This window comes from Megalops cyprinoides, chromosome 7, assembly GCF_013368585.1.
Source record: "Megalops cyprinoides isolate fMegCyp1 chromosome 7, fMegCyp1.pri, whole genome shotgun sequence".
Lineage (NCBI taxonomy): Eukaryota > Metazoa > Chordata > Actinopteri > Elopiformes > Megalopidae > Megalops > Megalops cyprinoides.
Window position 1 is genome coordinate 13,670,408 of NC_050589.1, and position 17,583 is coordinate 13,687,990.

Here is a 17,583-nt window from a genome sequence, read left to right on the forward strand (position 1 = left end):
AAGAATGAAGTGGTATTATGACTAGCAAAAGTGACCTAAGAACAAACAAATATTTTGAAAAGCAAAAGTGTAAGGGGGTAACCTTTTTAATAACACTCTCAGACCAGTGAGTGTGAGCGTAACACCATTCAAGCTCTACCACGAGTCAATTTGTGCAATCTGACTAGGAAAAGGAAGTCAAATATACTATGATACATCAGTCACTAAATCGTAATATTTAAATGTTACCCTAACTGGCCCACGGTCGCGCTTTTCACACGATTTCGCTAATTATGTAATGAGCAAGCCGAAAACAACGACTTTCAGACCGTAAAGCTGCAGGGTTTAAAGCTGCACGTAGTGAAACATTTGCATCTTCCAATGAGGATATTTTATGACAACGTCTGGCCACAGATCTTATTTATGATTGGCTAGCGTAGTGACTGGCCAGTCCTACCGCGATAGCCAAATGTAGCGCTGCCAGACGAACTTGAATCGTTTGGTCAGGTCTTGTGGAGTGATTGAAATAACTTTTCATATAATTAACGTCGGAAGAAAACAATATGGTTATGAAACTAGCTTACTGGGATATCAGAGGGGTAAGGAAATATATTTATATATATAAACGCACTTTGTCGCTGTCTGTATAGATTTAAACCATTGAAGTGGCAGTTAGTTAATGTTAGGAAGGGGTAGCCAAAGCTGACTCGCATTAGGTTATTATGCAAACGTTGCAATACCTGCTTTACCAGCAATACACTTAGGAGATTGCTAGCTTGGCCTCTTTTTTTTTAAGTGATCGAATAGTGCAGCGCTAACACCAGTCGAGTTAGCTTGAATGAATGGTTGCGTAACAAACAATAAACGGGAGCAACGTACTTTGGAATAGCACGTGCACATTCGAATTCTTTTGTCTTATATAAGCATAACCGGCCTCTGTTATATTTACTGCAGCCTGCTTCTCTAACTGCATTGGATGACTGTACATTATATTTGAATTCGACAAATTTTTGCAGCCGTCATGTATCCCCGTGATTTAAGTTGTAATGCAGATAGCTTCGCACTTAAAGATCAAGTTGCGCTACATCTAAAAGGCATGGCTCAGTAATTTTCTGAGATAAAAATGCGGTTTTATTGTGAAAAGGAGAGAGCGTGTTTTAAGTTATGTATTCAGACTCGTAACTGATGCGTTGTTCATTGGAACAGCTAGCCCAGCCCATTCGTCTGCTGTTGGAATACACCGGCACGAAGTATGAAGAGAAGTTTTACTCTTGTGGAGAAGGTAGGGGATGCAACGGGGAGTCAGATGCGTGTCTTAAATGGTAACTGACAAAGTACAACCAGAATTTCAAATTGAAATTGCCAGCATTTGAACGTCCGTGTGGACGAAATGTTGACCTGTGCTTTGTCTCACAGCTCCCAACTATGACAAGAGCTGCTGGTTTGATGAAAAGGAAAAACTTGGAATGGACTTCCCTAATGTAAGTCAGTAACGGTTTTAGTGCAGAGCTTTTTCAGTGTGCTGCTGGCTATATATAACAGCACACATCTTTCCTACAGCTTCCCTACCTGGAAGATGGTGACAGGAAGATTGTCCAAAGCAATGCCATCATGAGGTACATTGCACGCAAGCATAACATGTGTAAGTGTTTCCCCTAAGTCAGTGCATGCAATTCTGCTGTGACCTCATGATCTCAGTAATGACACATGAGTCTGTCATTCTCATATGAGACTTAGTTATCCCCTAAATATAGTGAGTACTGCTCATGAGAATAGACCAGTTGTATTGGACTGTATGAATAAGAGGCAGGCATTGTAGCCCGAACAATAGGCAAGTTTGAGACCACTGGCAAGCTGTTAGAGGTATACCGCTGCATGAAGGCCATCAGTATTCTTAACTCTACAAGTGACTGATAAGAATCAAGCCACAGACATTGACATGAACTGTTTTTTTTTTTTTAATGTAATGGGACCTTGTCTGCGTTTTTTTTTTTTATTAACTGCCTGTCTGTTTATGTTGTTCTTGTGTTCAGTGAGCCAAAGACAAATTTCCACCCTGGTGGACAATAAAGATCTATTCTATTCCATTCCATTCCATTCCATTCCATGCCATGCCATGCCATACCATACCATACCAATTTCCTGCCCTGAAGTGCTGCTGTACTGGCAGGCATGAGGACCATCCAGACTCACAGGGATCAGTTGCCAGTCTGATTTAGCCCAAATGGCAATGATTTGCAAGCTTTCAAAGATAGCCATTCAAAATCTGACAGACATGTAAAAGGTGCACACCTGAAGATTTTCTAGGAATTGGGTGGGTCACTCTCTGCATGAGTCATGGTCCAGCCAAAAAGAGGCGCTCAGTCCTGAGCACTGCAGCCCAGGCCCTCACTAGTGTGCTCCTAATCTGATTGCAGGCGGAGAGACTGAGGATGAAATGGTCCGAGTGGACGTCTTGGAGAACCAGGCCATGGACTTCCGCAACGGCTTCGTCATGCTCTGCTACACAGACTTTGTGAGTGCAGACGAGGCAGTCAAACCTGTCTCAAGGATACGCTTGATGTGACAGACCAAATCCTCTACCCTAAAAGTCAACAATAAAAGCACACATTAGACTGTTTAAATAATGTCTTTACAAGTCTCATCATGTGGTGTGTGCGCTGCTTTTTTTCCTAATGAAGCTGTGCATGAAGAGGTCTTGCAATATAGACTGCTTTTTTGTAGGTTTATAAAGAATAGGCAGATTAATTTACTGCAGTGCCAGATTTCAATGCAATCTTAACATTGTTGTAAAACTCTTAACTTCACTCATTTTTTGGGTGGGAAGTTGCTCAGACTTCTTAAACATGGCAGTGGGCTGTTTCCTAGTGACTGTCAGGTTATTAGCTGCTCCATATTACTTGTAAGCAGGTTTCAGTGCAGTCAGCAGAGCTGGGGAAGTGCAGTGAGCAGAACCCAGCTTCCTCTCAGCTTCCACGTTAAGGCAGACTGTATGATTGTGATATGAATGTAGCCTATGCTGATTCTTAATGTTTAACCTGCTGCTGCCCTGTTCTTGCTCAGGATAAAATGAAACCTGGTTACCTGGAGAAGCTGCCAGGCGTGCTGAAGCGGTTCTCGGGCTTCCTGGGAGACAGGCAGTGGTTCGCGGGCAAGAAGGTAGCACAGGCTAATGTTGATGTGAATGCACACCGTAATCACTGGCACAGTTCTCACAGCTTGATCTAAAGCTTTTTGGCTTTACATTTATAAACCTACATTTTTCACATTTGCTGGAATGTGGGGCTGGTTAGGTATAATCATGATGGTATAGGCAAGTAGGTAGTGTTCAAAAAGTGTGGTGCAATGAAATTTACTGAATTGCGCTTTGTAAAATAGGGTTTGTGCTTGTATTGAGAATGGTATCATTGAGCATAGCCCATATGCATACCTCAGGTTGGGGCAGGATGAAATTTGTTGTCTATTTTAAGTTGCATGTGCCAAACATGCAAAATTTAGTTTGAAGGGTATGTATTGTGATTTACAAATACAGGTACCTTTGGCAGTATTTCGACACCATACTCCTCGCACAGTGTGTACGATTTCTTCCTGCTCGTGCAGTGCACAACATTTCATCCTGCTCACACAATGTGTAACATCTCACTGCTTGCGTAGCGTGTGACATGCTGTGGCCATCCTTGTGTAGATCACCTTTGTGGACTTCATTATGTACGAGCTTCTGGACCAGCACCGCATGTTCGAACCCAAATGCCTGGATGACCTGAAGAATCTGAAAGAGTTTCTGGACCGCTTTGAGGTGATTCTCCCTCTATGAATGGCTTTGCACACTGAGAAGCTACAACATGCAATCCACAGCTGCAGGGGAGGCTATTATTGCATGTAGTTTACTACTGTAATACAAACAACGCACACACAAGTACACATATAATCCACATACAGATATATATGTAGTACACATACGTAGGGAGGGTTGTGTGAAGTTACATACATTATTAGTAACAAGGATAAGCAGTTTAAAGATGGTCCTTTGTTGAGGAAGGATATATTCTGCATCCTTGGTTTCCTATTTTCTATCAGGCTAGAAAATGGCAGAATTACATCTCTATCATATTTCTTTTTTTGTTGTTGAATGGGAATGTGAAAGCCTCATTACACTAAAGTGGTGTTGCCCTGAGTGTGACCCTTGCTGCTGTCTTGTGTCAGGGGCTGGAAAAGATTGCTGCTTACATGAAGTCCAAGAATTTCATGAAGGCTCCTGTGAACAACAAGATGGCAAAATGGGGAAACAAGAAAGAGTGACGAGCAGAGAGAGGAGTGAGAACAGCGCAAATATGCCGTCAAATTTAGCAAAAACTAACACAAGCTAATTGTGATCCATTCATTTGATTTTATAGAGCCGTAGAGCTATTACTTCATACACATAATTGATTGTCTAACGTATGGTGCTTATTACCATGCATGTTATTGAGTCAATTTGTAGATCTGAACTAGTTCGAAAGCCCTTTTCTTCTAAGGTCTCGTAAAAGCTGATTTGCTATGAGTGTGGGGTTACATTTGAGTAGAACTGACAATGCACAACAACCAAGCATTTACTTTATTCCATTTTTTTTCTTGAATCTAGTGTGGTACTTTAATATTAATGTGATGCAGAAAATGGTGATCTTTAGTGGTGTTTGCATAAGGTCTTTTTAATAAAGACACAAATTGACAGAATTTTTGTGCCATTATTCCTTTCATGAAATCATAAGACATGAGGTGGACAGAGTTCATTTACTTATAACAAAGATTGACATGTTCTTATTGTATCTTTCACTGTCAGTTGAGTTTGGTAGACTACAGACCGTTAATTACAATGACATTATAGTGTGGAAGCCACTTCTCTGTATTGCACATTATAGTCTTTCCATCACACAGTGTAAGATGGGAGGAGCATGTCAGTGCAGATGGGCAGTGGGCAGACTGGCAGAAAACTCACTAGCTGATAAGACATTGTTAGGTAAAAGGTTCCATTAAACATATGTAGTTAGTGCTATACCAATGTGAGTATGACTTAGACAGCTTAGCTGGTGTATGTACAGTGTATGGAGCATAGACAGAAGAAAGGCTCTAGATGGGGAAGCTGTTGTTCTTACTGGACAGATGGCATGTTTGACTCTAGAGACAAGGACAAACCTGGGAAAGCCACAGAAGAATGGTTTTGCATGTAGTTTGTTGCATGTTTCATATGAATAGTTTAATTTAAGATCATATAAGAAGAGTTCTGGACATAAAGCAAAATTCACATTTTAAGCTTTCCTACAAGAATACATTTTAACAGTGAAGCAAGCCCCCTCTGAATTAGAAAATGGCAAATATTTCAAAATATCAGAAGAACGATGGTCCCGCTGCTGCAGTGAGCTGGTTCTGTTCAACTGCATGGGTCCGAGCTTGTTTAACGCTAGGCTAACTGTTTAACTTGGTGTTTTTTGATTGGAGACAATTTGGTCTTGAGTTGATGGTTTGGTTGTATACCACATGCTCAGGTTGTCTTGGCACGTTTGTGGCCCTGTCTCTGCACCCTCATTTGAGTCTAATGGCCGTTGTACTGGTCATATCCACTCTCGCTGGCCAGCTGCAAGAGAAGGACAGTCATCATTCATTCACAGAACTCTGGCTCCTGATTCCACACTTTGCTTCTGGAACTCACTGTGGCGCAGGTATTGTGTCTGAGACTCACTGTACAGCAGGTCTGAGACTATGCTGCAGGTATATAACTCACCGCTATGGCAGATTTGACAGCCTGCAGCTGGAAGAAGACTCTGCCTCCCTCCTCTGGACACACCTTCCTCAGTTCGTCACGTGTCATCGCCAGGAGTAGAGCGCCATTGAGCATGCTCAGAGTGTTGACTGTGCTGTGCGAGCAGCAGAAGAGAGATACAGAGGTGGAAAAGGCTTGCAAAAACAAGCAGAGAGACAGACACACACACACAGATACACACTGGAATCATATCAAATATCATATATCAAATACAAAAACACACAGTGCTCATCTCTTACATTTTGGAGAAGCCCTTGTATTCCAGCCAGGCCCTCACATCCTCGGGTCTGGACATTTTGTTGAGTGTCGGCGGGGAGTGCATGTCCTGATAGGGATGGGAGACAGGGATGTCAAATTAGAGTTAGGGCTACGTTATGTTAGGATCAATTAGGGCTAGTTCATGTTAGAATACTGTTAGGAATAGATTATGTTATGAGAGTGTTGGGGTCGGTTAAGGATTTTTATTAGGTTCTGAAAAGATAGGGTTATGTAAGGTTATGCTTGGTCATCCTTCCTGTGTGGTATCTCACCTGGGGTCCCTCCTGTGGCCTCCCCCCCTCCAGGGGCTCCAACACATTTTGGGGTATATGGCCCTCTTCACTGCGGCTGTTGCGCACCTTCCACCACTGTTTGGACTGATCCAGCACCTGTGCAGACACAAAAGTGGTCAGTTCCCCATTCTGCCTCAAACAGATACTAGATTGATCCAGGACCTGTGCAGACACGAAAGTAGCCTGCCTTGTAACAGACACAAAACACACAGAACAGATAGATGTACATGTTCTTATTAATGACACTGGCACAAATTTACATGCTTCTATTTATGACACTGGCATAGACACTCTGCAGAGACTCAAGAAGCCCAGAGTGGTACAAGACGTTGCAGTGGAGGAGGACAAGAGGGGTATGGGGTATAAAGAGAAGGGAACCCCCTGTTGCTCACCTGGACAATTTCTCCCTTCATGACACTCAGCTCTTGGTGGTTTCTGGCCACGAAGTCGTAAATCACACGCATGCTGGGTAAGCTGCAATGAAATCACACACATGTGCGCACACACAAACTTGCTTCATCTGCATACAGGGATAAATGGCATGTACACACCACTAATAAATAGTAACAGTAATAGGTTTTACGTAAATAATAAGCCCCTGTGCTTACTAAAGGTAGAAATACTAAATGTTTATTGTCCACACCAATGCCACTGGTTTCATTACAAGTGAAGAGGGTGGGGAGCACTGCCACTTGGTGGTTAGGGGGGGCTAAGGTGTCCTCCAATGTCTCTTACTCAAGAAACTGATTGGGTAAAAAGCTCCTCTGAGACCCAGTTCTGTTCTGGGACTTGTACCATCTGAGCTCATGGCCTTAGGGTGGAAATGCTATTCCTTTTCACACATACCGTGGTGGAGTGGGGTTCCATGGACCAGAATTCTGTAAAGCAAAAAGGGAACTGAATTACTTCAAAATGTGTCACCCTGAAATAAAAATATTCACATTAAATATATACCTCAAATGTCCCTATATACCTACAGTGTACTATGCTAAATTTAGTTTTCAGTGGTTTTTTAAATTGTAAATATGTTTTTTCATGTCTTTCCCAAAAGAGACTGGTACATGAAGTCTTTTTTCCAATTTAAGAGATTCCTTTTCTGCAGACTAACCTCCACAATGAGCGATGAACAAAACAGTGGAAGGCCTTGTTCCCAACTAATATAACATCACTGCACAACTTAAGATTCCAGTTATGCAGCTTATATGAGTACTTACATGAGTAACCTCACAAATATCACAGACAGCATCTACAGGGTCTTCCAATTACTGCGCTTCATATTAGGTACTGTCTTGCGTTTGACCTTTCTGAGTGTGTACCTGCAAAGGCTGGCTTGGGGCTCCTCTGTCCACGGGAAGGCGCTGGCTCTGACTCCTGCTGATTGGTGGGTTTTGGGGGGGAGGGGGGAGCTGCCAGCCATCATAGAATTCTGGCACGTATGCTGGGAGCCTGTCACCGTCTGGCCATTTGGATCTGAGAACACAGAGAGACTGATTTGAGATCAGAGAGAGGTTGATTTGAGGACACAGAGTCACTGATCTAAGAACACAGAGACTGATCTGAGAACAGAGAACAGACATAGCTAAGTTATAAGCTAATAGCTAACTAGTTAACCAGTCAGTTACTGTAAGTTCTATTAACTCATGATTGTGACCGACTCTTTACTTTACCTCTGCCCAAAGTTGTACTTAACAACTGCTAATGATAGGTAATACATTTCCATCTGCTCTCGTACTTACCCATCTTACCATGTATGTGGTGTTATGTGTTCTCAGTGTGACAGCCTCACTTGAAAGCCATGATTTTTAGGATAAACATCTTCAATGCCTTATAATTCCCCCAGTGTGCAGCTAAGGACCTGAGCAGCTGAGCAGTGTAGTACACTACATTCACTGCAGTTAGTACAAAAGTGGCTGACATACTGACACTGGGGCAGATTAGGTGACTGACTCTTAAATAGGATCTTAGACACATAATTGCTGTGAATTTTATTGGATGATTTGGCTGTTTAATTATGACGTAATCATACATACAAATCTTTGACTTTACTCGTGTCTCATGTCTTGTGATTGGAGTCAGATCTTTGAGACTTCCCATGTCATGTGATTTAAATGGAGAGGCAGACTATAGTGTACATTAAGTGTCTTAAAGGAATGGAGGCTCCTGGCTTTCATGCAAACTAACTGTATGCTTGATTGGTGTGGAGTCACTTGAGTTGATTGTTTACAGGGCAGGATTATTTTGACCCTTGTCTGTACTTTATAACTCTGAACTCTTGTTAACTTTAAACTTTGTTTAACTGTGCGCTTTTTGCCCAGATAGCACATTATATCACAGGGCATGGCAAGGCCACCTTCTCCATTTTCAGCAGAAGGGGAAATTAGGGTGTGTCCCACCTGGGGATGTTCCAGGAGTCACCCAGGGAGAGCCAGAGCCTGTCCTCCTCTGGGGTGACCTCTTGGTTCAGAAGCTGGAGGGCGGGCTCAGTCAGCAGAGGAATGAGAACCGAGGCGGGCAGGTTTGGGTGGCAGTGTTTCACCAGCTGAAGGAGAGAGAGGAGCACTGGTGAAACGGGGAAACCCTGGAAAGCTATAACCCATAACCCCTAAGAGACACACCACAGCAGCGCTGGGCTGCACCACAACCACCACGGTTATCTTTTTCTGGGGATTTTTCAACTGAGGCCTGAATGCCGGACCTCTAGGACAGCTGCTGACTGTCTGGCCTTTGCTATAATGGAATCCATCATATGGTCTGGGTCTTTCAGATGGACTACAGAGGAGCAGAGCGGAGCAAAGTATATTGGAGGTAAGTAGAGTAGAGTAGGGGAGTGGAGTGAAGTGGAGTATAGCAGTGCAGAGCAAGGTAAAGTCACTTACAATGCCCAGGATGGAGAAGAGGCAGTGAACAAAGTCTGGAGCGCTGGGGTTGTTTATCTGACCGTTGAGTTTCCCCTGCAGTAAAGGAAAGGGACAGGGTCAAACAGCTTACACCCCAGTCCACAATGCTCAACCTTCTGATCACCATTCACATAACTGCGCTAATCTTCACATCATGATCTTAGGTTGAGATAAACACCAGCTCCTTTTGGAGTCAAAATCCATGGAGTTGGACTGGGAGGAGGGAAGTGGCTGAGAACAGATACCAGACTGATGGAGGTGAGCTACTCCATTCTATTATGGCCCACAGGACTGGGTTGGCAGGTTTCATGGCACTGAGTGAGATTCTTCTATCCCCAGTCTCCCCTTCTTTCAAAACTCAAAAATAAAACTGAAACATACCAGGAGATTGAATCCGTACTTAATTTTCTGCAGGCAAGATGCAAATTCCTCTGGGGCTGGCATAGCCACAGTATCTTGAAGAGAAAGAGATGGAAAAATTTGGCTTTCACAGTCTTAACTTGTGGGCCTATCACAAAAACATTTGTCAACAAGATGTGTAAATAAGCTCTGCTTAATTATGCAAGCCAACAGCCATTATCTGGTCTTTACAGGGAAAGTGGGTTGGAAGGGGAAAATGCTAATTCCATTACTTTAAAAGCATAAAACCCTGGTTTACAGGTCAGATTTTGCAGGGGATTTCTCAGGCTATCCTGGTCATTCTGTGCAGTGTAAATATACTGTACAAGTGTGGTGTTTTATAAGTAGGTATGGAATTAAGGGGAACGCATCCTCTAACAATACCTGTGGCCTTCTTGCTTTTCTTCTTTTTCTTCTTATTGTTTTCTGTGGATGCTGCTGCTGTCACTTTGCTCATGAAGAACTCCACATCATTTACCACGTGATTAAAGATCTCCTACAGGTCAGAGGATGGTGACACAGTGATGTTAATGGAGCAGGAGCGGGAGCTCACTAGCCTGATTACAGGAGAAGCTGAGCGCAGGATGCTTTCCCTTCAGATTCCATCTGCTGTCCAAATACAAATAAACCTAACAAAAAAATCTCTGAGGAAATTCCTGTGGTGCTGTGGTGTGCTATCCTGGCCAATAAGAGGAGGTTGGTAAGATGGCATTGGCAGCCTGGTGCTGGAGTGAGTTCAGAGCCATGCAGATGTGGCCAGACCACAATACTCACCACATTCCTTTCGGTCTCGGAGAACTGGGGTCTTGCGGCCTCAAGTCTGGGCTGGGGAGGTGGACCTGTGTAGACAGGCTCCTCTCTGGGAGGGATGTACAGAGGTGGGGGACTGCCGCGCTCATCTGGGGCACCAACAGAGAAAGTACATGTTACACATTGCATATCACATTTCATATATTACATATTACTGTGTGCTCATCATAAATCTCCATTCAGTCTGTTTAGATGTTTCACTGAAGCAAAATCAGATTATGGACCTGGCAGGAGGACGAAACAGCAGGGCTTTCTGGTTACCGGTCCAGTTCCATGAGCTTGTTGCTCAGGGATTACAGTTTGTTTAGGTGACTTTGGTGGATTCCTTACATTATATTATATCCTTATCCAATCCAAAATATTATATCCTTATATTTGTTTTACACTCCCACCCACTGCAGCACCAGTTCACCTCTAGGATTTAACATCCTTCTCCTGAAAAGTATCCAAACATAAAACCATCTAGCAGCTCACAGTTATCCATGGTCTCTCAGTCAGTATGAGAAGCATTCTAAGCAGAATTCAAACATTTTGAAATAAAATGTAAAATGAAACACTCTGCACCGGAAAGAATGTGAGACATATCCAATGGAAGCTATGTGTAATCTGTTTGTAAAGAATGAGGATCCTGCTGAGTCATTGCTCACTATATTCTGGGCCGTTCCATGGAGATGGGGGGTGATCAGGAGGGGGAGGATATCTTTCTAGCTGCATGGGAGGAGACCCAGGTTGCCGGAAATTTCCAGAGACTTGCTGGCCAATGATGTTCTCCAGATCATCCCTGTGTGGCAGAAACAGTATACACATCCGCACATATCAGCGCACAGAACACCTCCACTCAGAATGATGTACTTTATGTGCATAAATTCAGGTGCCATTCCTTTGGCAAAGATATGATAGAATATTAGCAGGAGCACCTGTAGTTCAAACCCACATCATCCCAAAACACAAGCTCAGTACTCCACAATTACCAAAAGGTCTCTTCCCTTGCAGTCATGTAGTCAACACTGCAAAGCTGCCTATGCCTAATGTCTCTACGCCGAACAAACTCTACCGTACTATCCTGTCTGAGACTCTACCTGATATTGTACTGGTCTCTGCTGTCTAGGACTCTACCTGATGTTGTACTGGTCTCTGCTGTGTAAGACTCTACCTGATGTTGTTCTGGTCTCTCTTATATGGATCGCCCACATCTGCTCTGTGTTTGATAGCTTTGTCCAAGTCCTCTTTGATGTCCTCTGCCTGTAAGAGTCAACACCCATCCCACAATTTTTCCATCTGTTGACCACATCTCATCCTCCAAATGCCTGGCTATATGTCAAAATAAGGGCAAAATGAACATTCTACAAATTAACATGGACAATTTTAAGATAATTAATGTGATGTAACAAGGCTGAAGGCAATTGCAGGAAAGGTAGCCACACACATATATTAATATGTGGAAGAGTCCAGAGTTTAACATTGCACTACTGTAGGATACTGTAATGTTAGACATGAAATCTTGCCATCATCTTTTACTTTCATCAATTGTTCCTTTCTTTTTTCCTTTTCTTGTTGAAGACTAATGACCCTTATCTTTACTACTATTTTCTGGTAAACTTACAAAAATACTGTTAAAATACTGGTACAAAAATACTATTAAAACAACCACACTTCAAACACATGCCAAAAAAAAAAAGAAACGCCCATAATTGTTCAGTGACGTCAAATCCAGGTCATAATTCAGAATCATAATTCACTGGGAGCACAGCTGGTAGGAAACCCTGCATAAAGGAGGACATAGGGCCAGAGGAATACTATAAGTCTGGCATTTATCCTCCACCTTCTGCATTGAGACTGAATTGGTGCTAAAGGTCAGTCTTACTGCTGACAATGGAGGAGGAGCAGAACTGAACTCAGACTCTAAAAGTGAGGGACTCTGACTCACCCTAACTTCCTCACATTGGAACAGGAAAACTTTGCTGGCCCTCTTGCTGTGGTCTTCCACTGTGATGGTCAGCAGGGAGTCAAACACACAGCTGTCCAGGACAGCCTTCGTCTGTGTGATGCTGCCCAGAGCCAGGGACTCCAGTTCTCCCTGGAACCCCAGAGAGGGAGCGGTAAGGCAGGAGAGGAATCAGGAAGACATGAACATATGGAGAGGGAAAGAAAGACAAAAACAGATTAATGCATAAATGGAAATAAGGAAATTAGGAGTTCAGGAAACATCATGCATGCGTAGCAGGGTTCACAAGAATGAATAGTCCCATTAACTTGAGAACTTGGAAATTGTATTCCATTGTATGCTGTGTCTATGCTTAAAAACCTGCCTTATAAATACCTCTACTAAATATGGACACACTTCTAAGCAAACCAAGTCCTAATAATACACCGCATTTACTTCTCCTACACATGTTGCATTGCCACTGTTCCACTAGTAACCTCTGGTGTCTATAATCTTAAATCCTCATAAAGCCCTCTCTACCCACTTGACTGTTCAGTAAAGAGGGTTCACTGAGAAGGTGTGTGTGCCCACCTTAGTCTCGATGTCAGTTAGCTGCAGGTTGAGTCCCCGCACCTCCAGGATCATCTCCTGTCCCCAGATGCGGCCCTTGGCGTTTAATGTCTTGAGTCTGGTCACACAGTCACCCACAGTGCATACCTCCCGCCCATCTAAGTCACAGGTGAACAGGTGCTGGGGGACAGGAGAGGTCAAACGTACAAGTAATGATACCCCTAACTAGCGCAGGTATTGATGACAGGACAACATCGGAATTACTTCAGCATGGTAGGGCTGCTCGTGTAATTCAATCCTGCTCACTGTTACCTGATGACGTCCATGGTGTTTAAGGGAGGAGATAAAAGTATAAGTATAATACTAAAAGCAGCCAGAAGTGCTCTGTGTGGTGTGGTGTCCACATATGGTCAGGCATTATTCACATGTATAACTACTGTAAAGAGAGCTTGTCCTGCACCACATCATATGGGAACAGGAACAGCAGAGGTGCATTTCCTGCTACTGCAGGATGTGGAGACACATTCATGTTTAAGGATATCAGAGTCAGACAGACACACAGCCTTACCTCCACCCTGTATTGGAAATTATCTGGTTGCCTGTTCATGGACTCCGAGTACTCTTTCCTCTGCACTACATAGAGAAAGTACATAAATTTCAATAACAACTGCCAAAATGCATTTCAAAATGATTTTACCCAATATACTTAGCTGAATTCATGTTAACACCAGTCATGATCAAGTGGAAATAAGTGCATCCAGCGCAGACTCCTCTCGCCATGATCTAGAGATTCCTACCAATGAGAGGCTGAGTGCTGCATTTACTGAGCCAGACCATTGGCTGTTGTCTTTGTACAGGTGGCCATCCTTTAGCCATATATGCCTGGCCTGGGTGAAGATTGTCATTGGGTTAATGTGTTTTGGATAGTGGCTAAGCTCTTTACACATGGTGCATCTAAAGGCAGTATGATGGCTCTGCTCTGCACATCTCTGTCTGACGGTTCTGCCTATATGACCGTATCTGGCTCTATCTCAAAGCTGTATCTGAGGGCTGTACTCACTGTAGATGGACTTGCCACTGGGTCTGTTTATACTGGATCTCTGTGAAGGTGGATCCTCACGTGGGAAACCACTGAAACACAGACCCACATAACCCTGACCATACACACACACACACACACTCCTGAAGAAACCAGAAGGTCCTTACAGCAGGAGTGCTGTATGGACAGTTTGAAGGTCAAAGAGAAACCAGATAAACAAGTACATAGGATAGCTGATTAATTGTTCATTGGTTCTTTGCTGAAATGTTAGCAAAAGGTCTTTCATTTTAATTGGCTTTGGTTAAGCCCAAAGCCTGTGGGCTACCTCTGAGAGACCTGAATATATGGAATTCAACCTAAAGAACAAAAAACCTTTAATGATAATAAAGACTGCTAAAAACCTTTAATGAAAATAAAATCAAAATGAAAGATTAAACAGACAAAACATGCAGGAATTTACTGTGAACAGCACATAATTGTGATATCAATTCACTGACTGCTAGCACGTGGATAGTGGTACAATCCAGAACTTACTAGGACTGTGGTGGCGCGTCATAGTTACTGGACTCGTAAGTGTAGGGTCTGTTGTTCCCAAACATTCTGCAGGTGTGGTTTTACCGATCTGCAAGAGTCAGAATTGCAATAAATATGTAAAGCTGTGATATGGTGTGACTCAGCCAGTGTGACAGAGTGTAGTGACCACACCCTTTCATGGGTCAGGATCCTTTAGCAGTTTTAATGTGTTACCACTGCAGTGGACTGTTAACTGTTTCATGACAGGCGAAAGCAGAGAGGAGAATTAGACACAAATCCATGTGGGGTATTCCTCATTTTTTGGCTCAAGCCTGCAGTTGTATATGTGCCCTATAATACTGTTAAGCAAATTAATTCACATTTTTCTGCTGAAATGCACTTATTCACTTCCATTTATATATTCACACAGAATATATAAATGGAAGTGTATTGTAAAAGACACTTGGTAAGTGTCTGCAGAGTCAATGATGTACAATAAACATTTTGCTATAATCCTTGCCATGCCACACTGCATGTGCAATTATCAATAACATTTCTGCATCTATCTGCATATGTGTAATTATCTACCATAAGTACAGAGCCTTAGTGCTGGACACAGAACTGTGAAGGACAATACCAAGGACATAATACAAATGACAAATTACTGTAACAAAATATCCTCATACAAATTAATAAACACATCTTTATTACCCTTTAACTCTTTAGAGAAAGGGCTGATACAGTGCCTTTAATATTTCAAAAGAAATCTTTGGTTAAATATTGGTATTAAAAATAAACAATATACAATATCCTAAACAGGCAGTTATGTAAGAGTCAAAGTAAATGTACTCTCACCCCATTTATCCCAAAATGCAAATTCAAAATGAAAAAAAAAAAATCATTGTAATTGTCCAATGAACTATGGTTGAATAATCATTTACTACTAAAGAAGGCAGTTTCATCACATTTCAGGTGTCACAAAAGCAGCTCTATTTATACTTATAGTGTGTATGTATGTATATAAATATGTATGTGTATGTACACATACATATTTATACATACAGTATATATATGTATATGTTGTGTTATGAGGTTCTGCATTCAGTTTACTGATCAAGTCTCTTTTAGAGCTATAAACGGCTGTTATCTGCATACTCACAATCTGTTCAATGTGTAAAATCATGGAAAAACACAATTTCACAATTTACTTAATTCAGTGAATTAATATTTAACAATCTGAATTTGACATGAAAATCTCCAGGCCAGGGATTATTTAGATATCTGTGCCAAGCAGGGTATAATTCTAACAGGAAACCTCACAAGCCCATTAATGTGTTTACAGTGCAGCCAACACACAAGCACCATGAGAGTGTTTGGCTCCCATGTCCTCGTCTCACCTCACCAATCTCTCTGCTGGTCAGATATCTATGTTCCAGTTTACTCAAAGATATTTTATCTACATGAATCAAACACAGAAATGATTTTGTCTGGGACTCAAAAGGCCAACCAAAAACATTATTTCATAGACGTAATAAGATAAGAAATCAGGAAATCAAAGTTAACATTTCTGTTGGTAATCAACCTTCAGGATTTCCACCTGAATTTCAGAGGTGTAAACTGGCATCTACATTACTAAAGGTGTTATTTACACATAATATTACACTAGTAATAGTACATACCAATAGTACAATATGTCTAAAATGCCGGATTATAATTTCTATCATAAAAGTTTGTCAGAAATCTGAAATGAAGCTCATGGCATATTTCCCAAGGTGTCGAAGCACAGCAGTAACACCTGTCATGGGTAAGGCACCCAGGGCTGTTATTCAGACTGTGTGTCCACAGTTTACTGCTTCCTCCATTTCACTCAGTGAAGATGAGGTGATAGATAAAGAGGAAGATAACTGTCAGTTTCAAAACCCTTCAGCAGGAATGAAAAGCAGTAACACTGGAAGGATTAAAGAAAGGCAGGAAAGTAAATATGCTTCCCCCCACCATTTCAATTCTGATAATCTTTAAATACTTAGATACAGGCATTACCATTTACAAATGTGGTTTTGTCAGAACTGTATGAAGAAAAACTTCACACACACGTTCTAGATCTTTAAAATACTACAAATGTAAAGTCAAATCTGATAAACCATTTAAATAAATGTCTGTATTTAGATAGCTAAACATCAGTGGCATTAATTACCTTGGATGGATCACTGCCTAGCTAACAGGGAATCCAGTTTGAGGAACAGCCATAACCTAACCTCTACATGGAGAATGTGTAGGCCTTGATGGGTCTGTACTACTGTTCATGAATGTTATTCCCCAGGTTTGGAAAGAGGCCACTATGTTAATTTAATTCATTAATTATTTCTGCATGTGGAGGTTACTAAGTGCCCTTTCCCAAACTTCAGTTAATCATTGAGACTTAAACAGTGCCCTTCTTTACCAATTACTAATTCCATAACTGAGACAGTTAAAACATTCAACTGTTGACTTCTTACAACTCTGCACCTCAGACTCCAGTATAGGTAACCAATTCAATGTTTTGTATTTCCTGTTGTTGAAACAACCTGGTTAATCTGTATCCTCAGAAAGAGCCTCTCAAATAAATATAAACCAGTATCGCCACATGCAAAATGCTTACTCTATGTACAGTTTGAGGCATACACAATTCAAATGCACCGATATGCTCCTAAATGGATCCACAACAGTAAATTGTAAAATAAAATATATATAAAACGACTTAGACTTCAACTCAATTGCTATAGGTTAAGGAATATTACACACACAAGAGTAAATTGTAAAAGGAAACATGAATAACTTTGACTTCATCTCAGGTGTGGACATAACACGTTCGTTTGCTCATGCACATCCACATCATTACCTGTCAGTTGTGTCCTTTCTTCCCTTCTCTTCAGACCTCTGGCTTTCCCTGGCTAGCACTCATGTTCATGTACCTGTAGCCCAAGCTCTTGGAAAAAGGAACAAACACCACGGAGCTGCTCTCCATTAAACCAGGGACAAAGTCCACTTCCTGATAATAAGGCCAGCCCCTTCCAATAATCCGCTCATTGGAAATCTTCACTCAACACTGGGCGTGTGTGCAATTT

General features: G+C 41.9%; 2 protein-coding genes across 2 annotated transcripts; one reads left to right on the forward strand and one right to left on the reverse strand.

Moving 5' to 3' along the window:
• The first annotated feature begins 431 nt into the window (after positions 1-431).
• LOC118781084 (glutathione S-transferase Mu 3-like) lies at positions 432-4,581 on the forward strand. The gene is made up of 8 exons (XM_036533953.1): positions 432-578; positions 1,186-1,261; positions 1,396-1,460; positions 1,540-1,621; positions 2,397-2,494; positions 3,043-3,138; positions 3,665-3,775; positions 4,183-4,581. Exons 1-8 carry the CDS (start codon positions 543-545, stop codon positions 4,276-4,278), a joined length of 660 nt encoding a protein of 219 aa, XP_036389846.1. The 5' UTR covers positions 432-542; the 3' UTR covers positions 4,279-4,581.
• Positions 4,582-4,907: 326 nt separating this feature from the next.
• eps8l3b (EPS8-like 3b) lies at positions 4,908-17,476 on the reverse strand. The gene is made up of 20 exons (XM_036533952.1): positions 17,358-17,476; positions 14,501-14,588; positions 13,988-14,058; positions 13,496-13,560; positions 12,949-13,107; positions 12,361-12,510; positions 11,587-11,675; positions 11,081-11,214; positions 10,398-10,522; positions 10,008-10,119; positions 9,606-9,679; positions 9,204-9,278; positions 8,721-8,866; positions 7,644-7,797; positions 7,174-7,205; positions 6,720-6,801; positions 6,307-6,423; positions 6,016-6,101; positions 5,738-5,870; positions 4,908-5,590 (listed from the first exon to the last, which is right to left on the reverse strand). The coding sequence occupies exons 2-20, from the start codon at positions 14,563-14,565 to the stop codon at positions 5,549-5,551; spliced, it is 1,911 nt and encodes a 636-aa protein (XP_036389845.1). The 5' UTR covers positions 14,566-14,588; positions 17,358-17,476; the 3' UTR covers positions 4,908-5,548.
• Between the last annotated feature and the right edge of the window lie 107 nt (positions 17,477-17,583).

Bases quoted from the DNA above. Each gene is read 5' to 3' on its own strand.
- LOC118781084 (XM_036533953.1), top strand. From the start codon at position 543: ATGGTTATGAAACTAGCTTACTGGGATATCAGAGGG. The intron at 1,461-1,539 runs GTAAGTCAGTAA...TCTTTCCTACAG, and splicing joins TTGGAATGGACTTCCCTAAT to CTTCCCTACCTGGAAGATGG. The intron at 3,776-4,182 runs GTGATTCTCCCT...GTCTTGTGTCAG, and splicing joins AGTTTCTGGACCGCTTTGAG to GGGCTGGAAAAGATTGCTGC.
- eps8l3b (XM_036533952.1), bottom strand. From the start codon at position 14,565: ATGTTTGGGAACAACAGACCCTACACTTACGAGTCCAGTAACTATGAC. The intron at 10,523-11,080 runs GTGAGCAATGAC...TTGGTGCCCCAG, and splicing joins ATGGAACGGCCCAGAATATA to ATGAGCGCGGCAGTCCCCCA. The intron at 9,279-9,605 runs GTATGTTTCAGT...CCTTTACTGCAG, and splicing joins AGTACGGATTCAATCTCCTG to GGGAAACTCAACGGTCAGAT.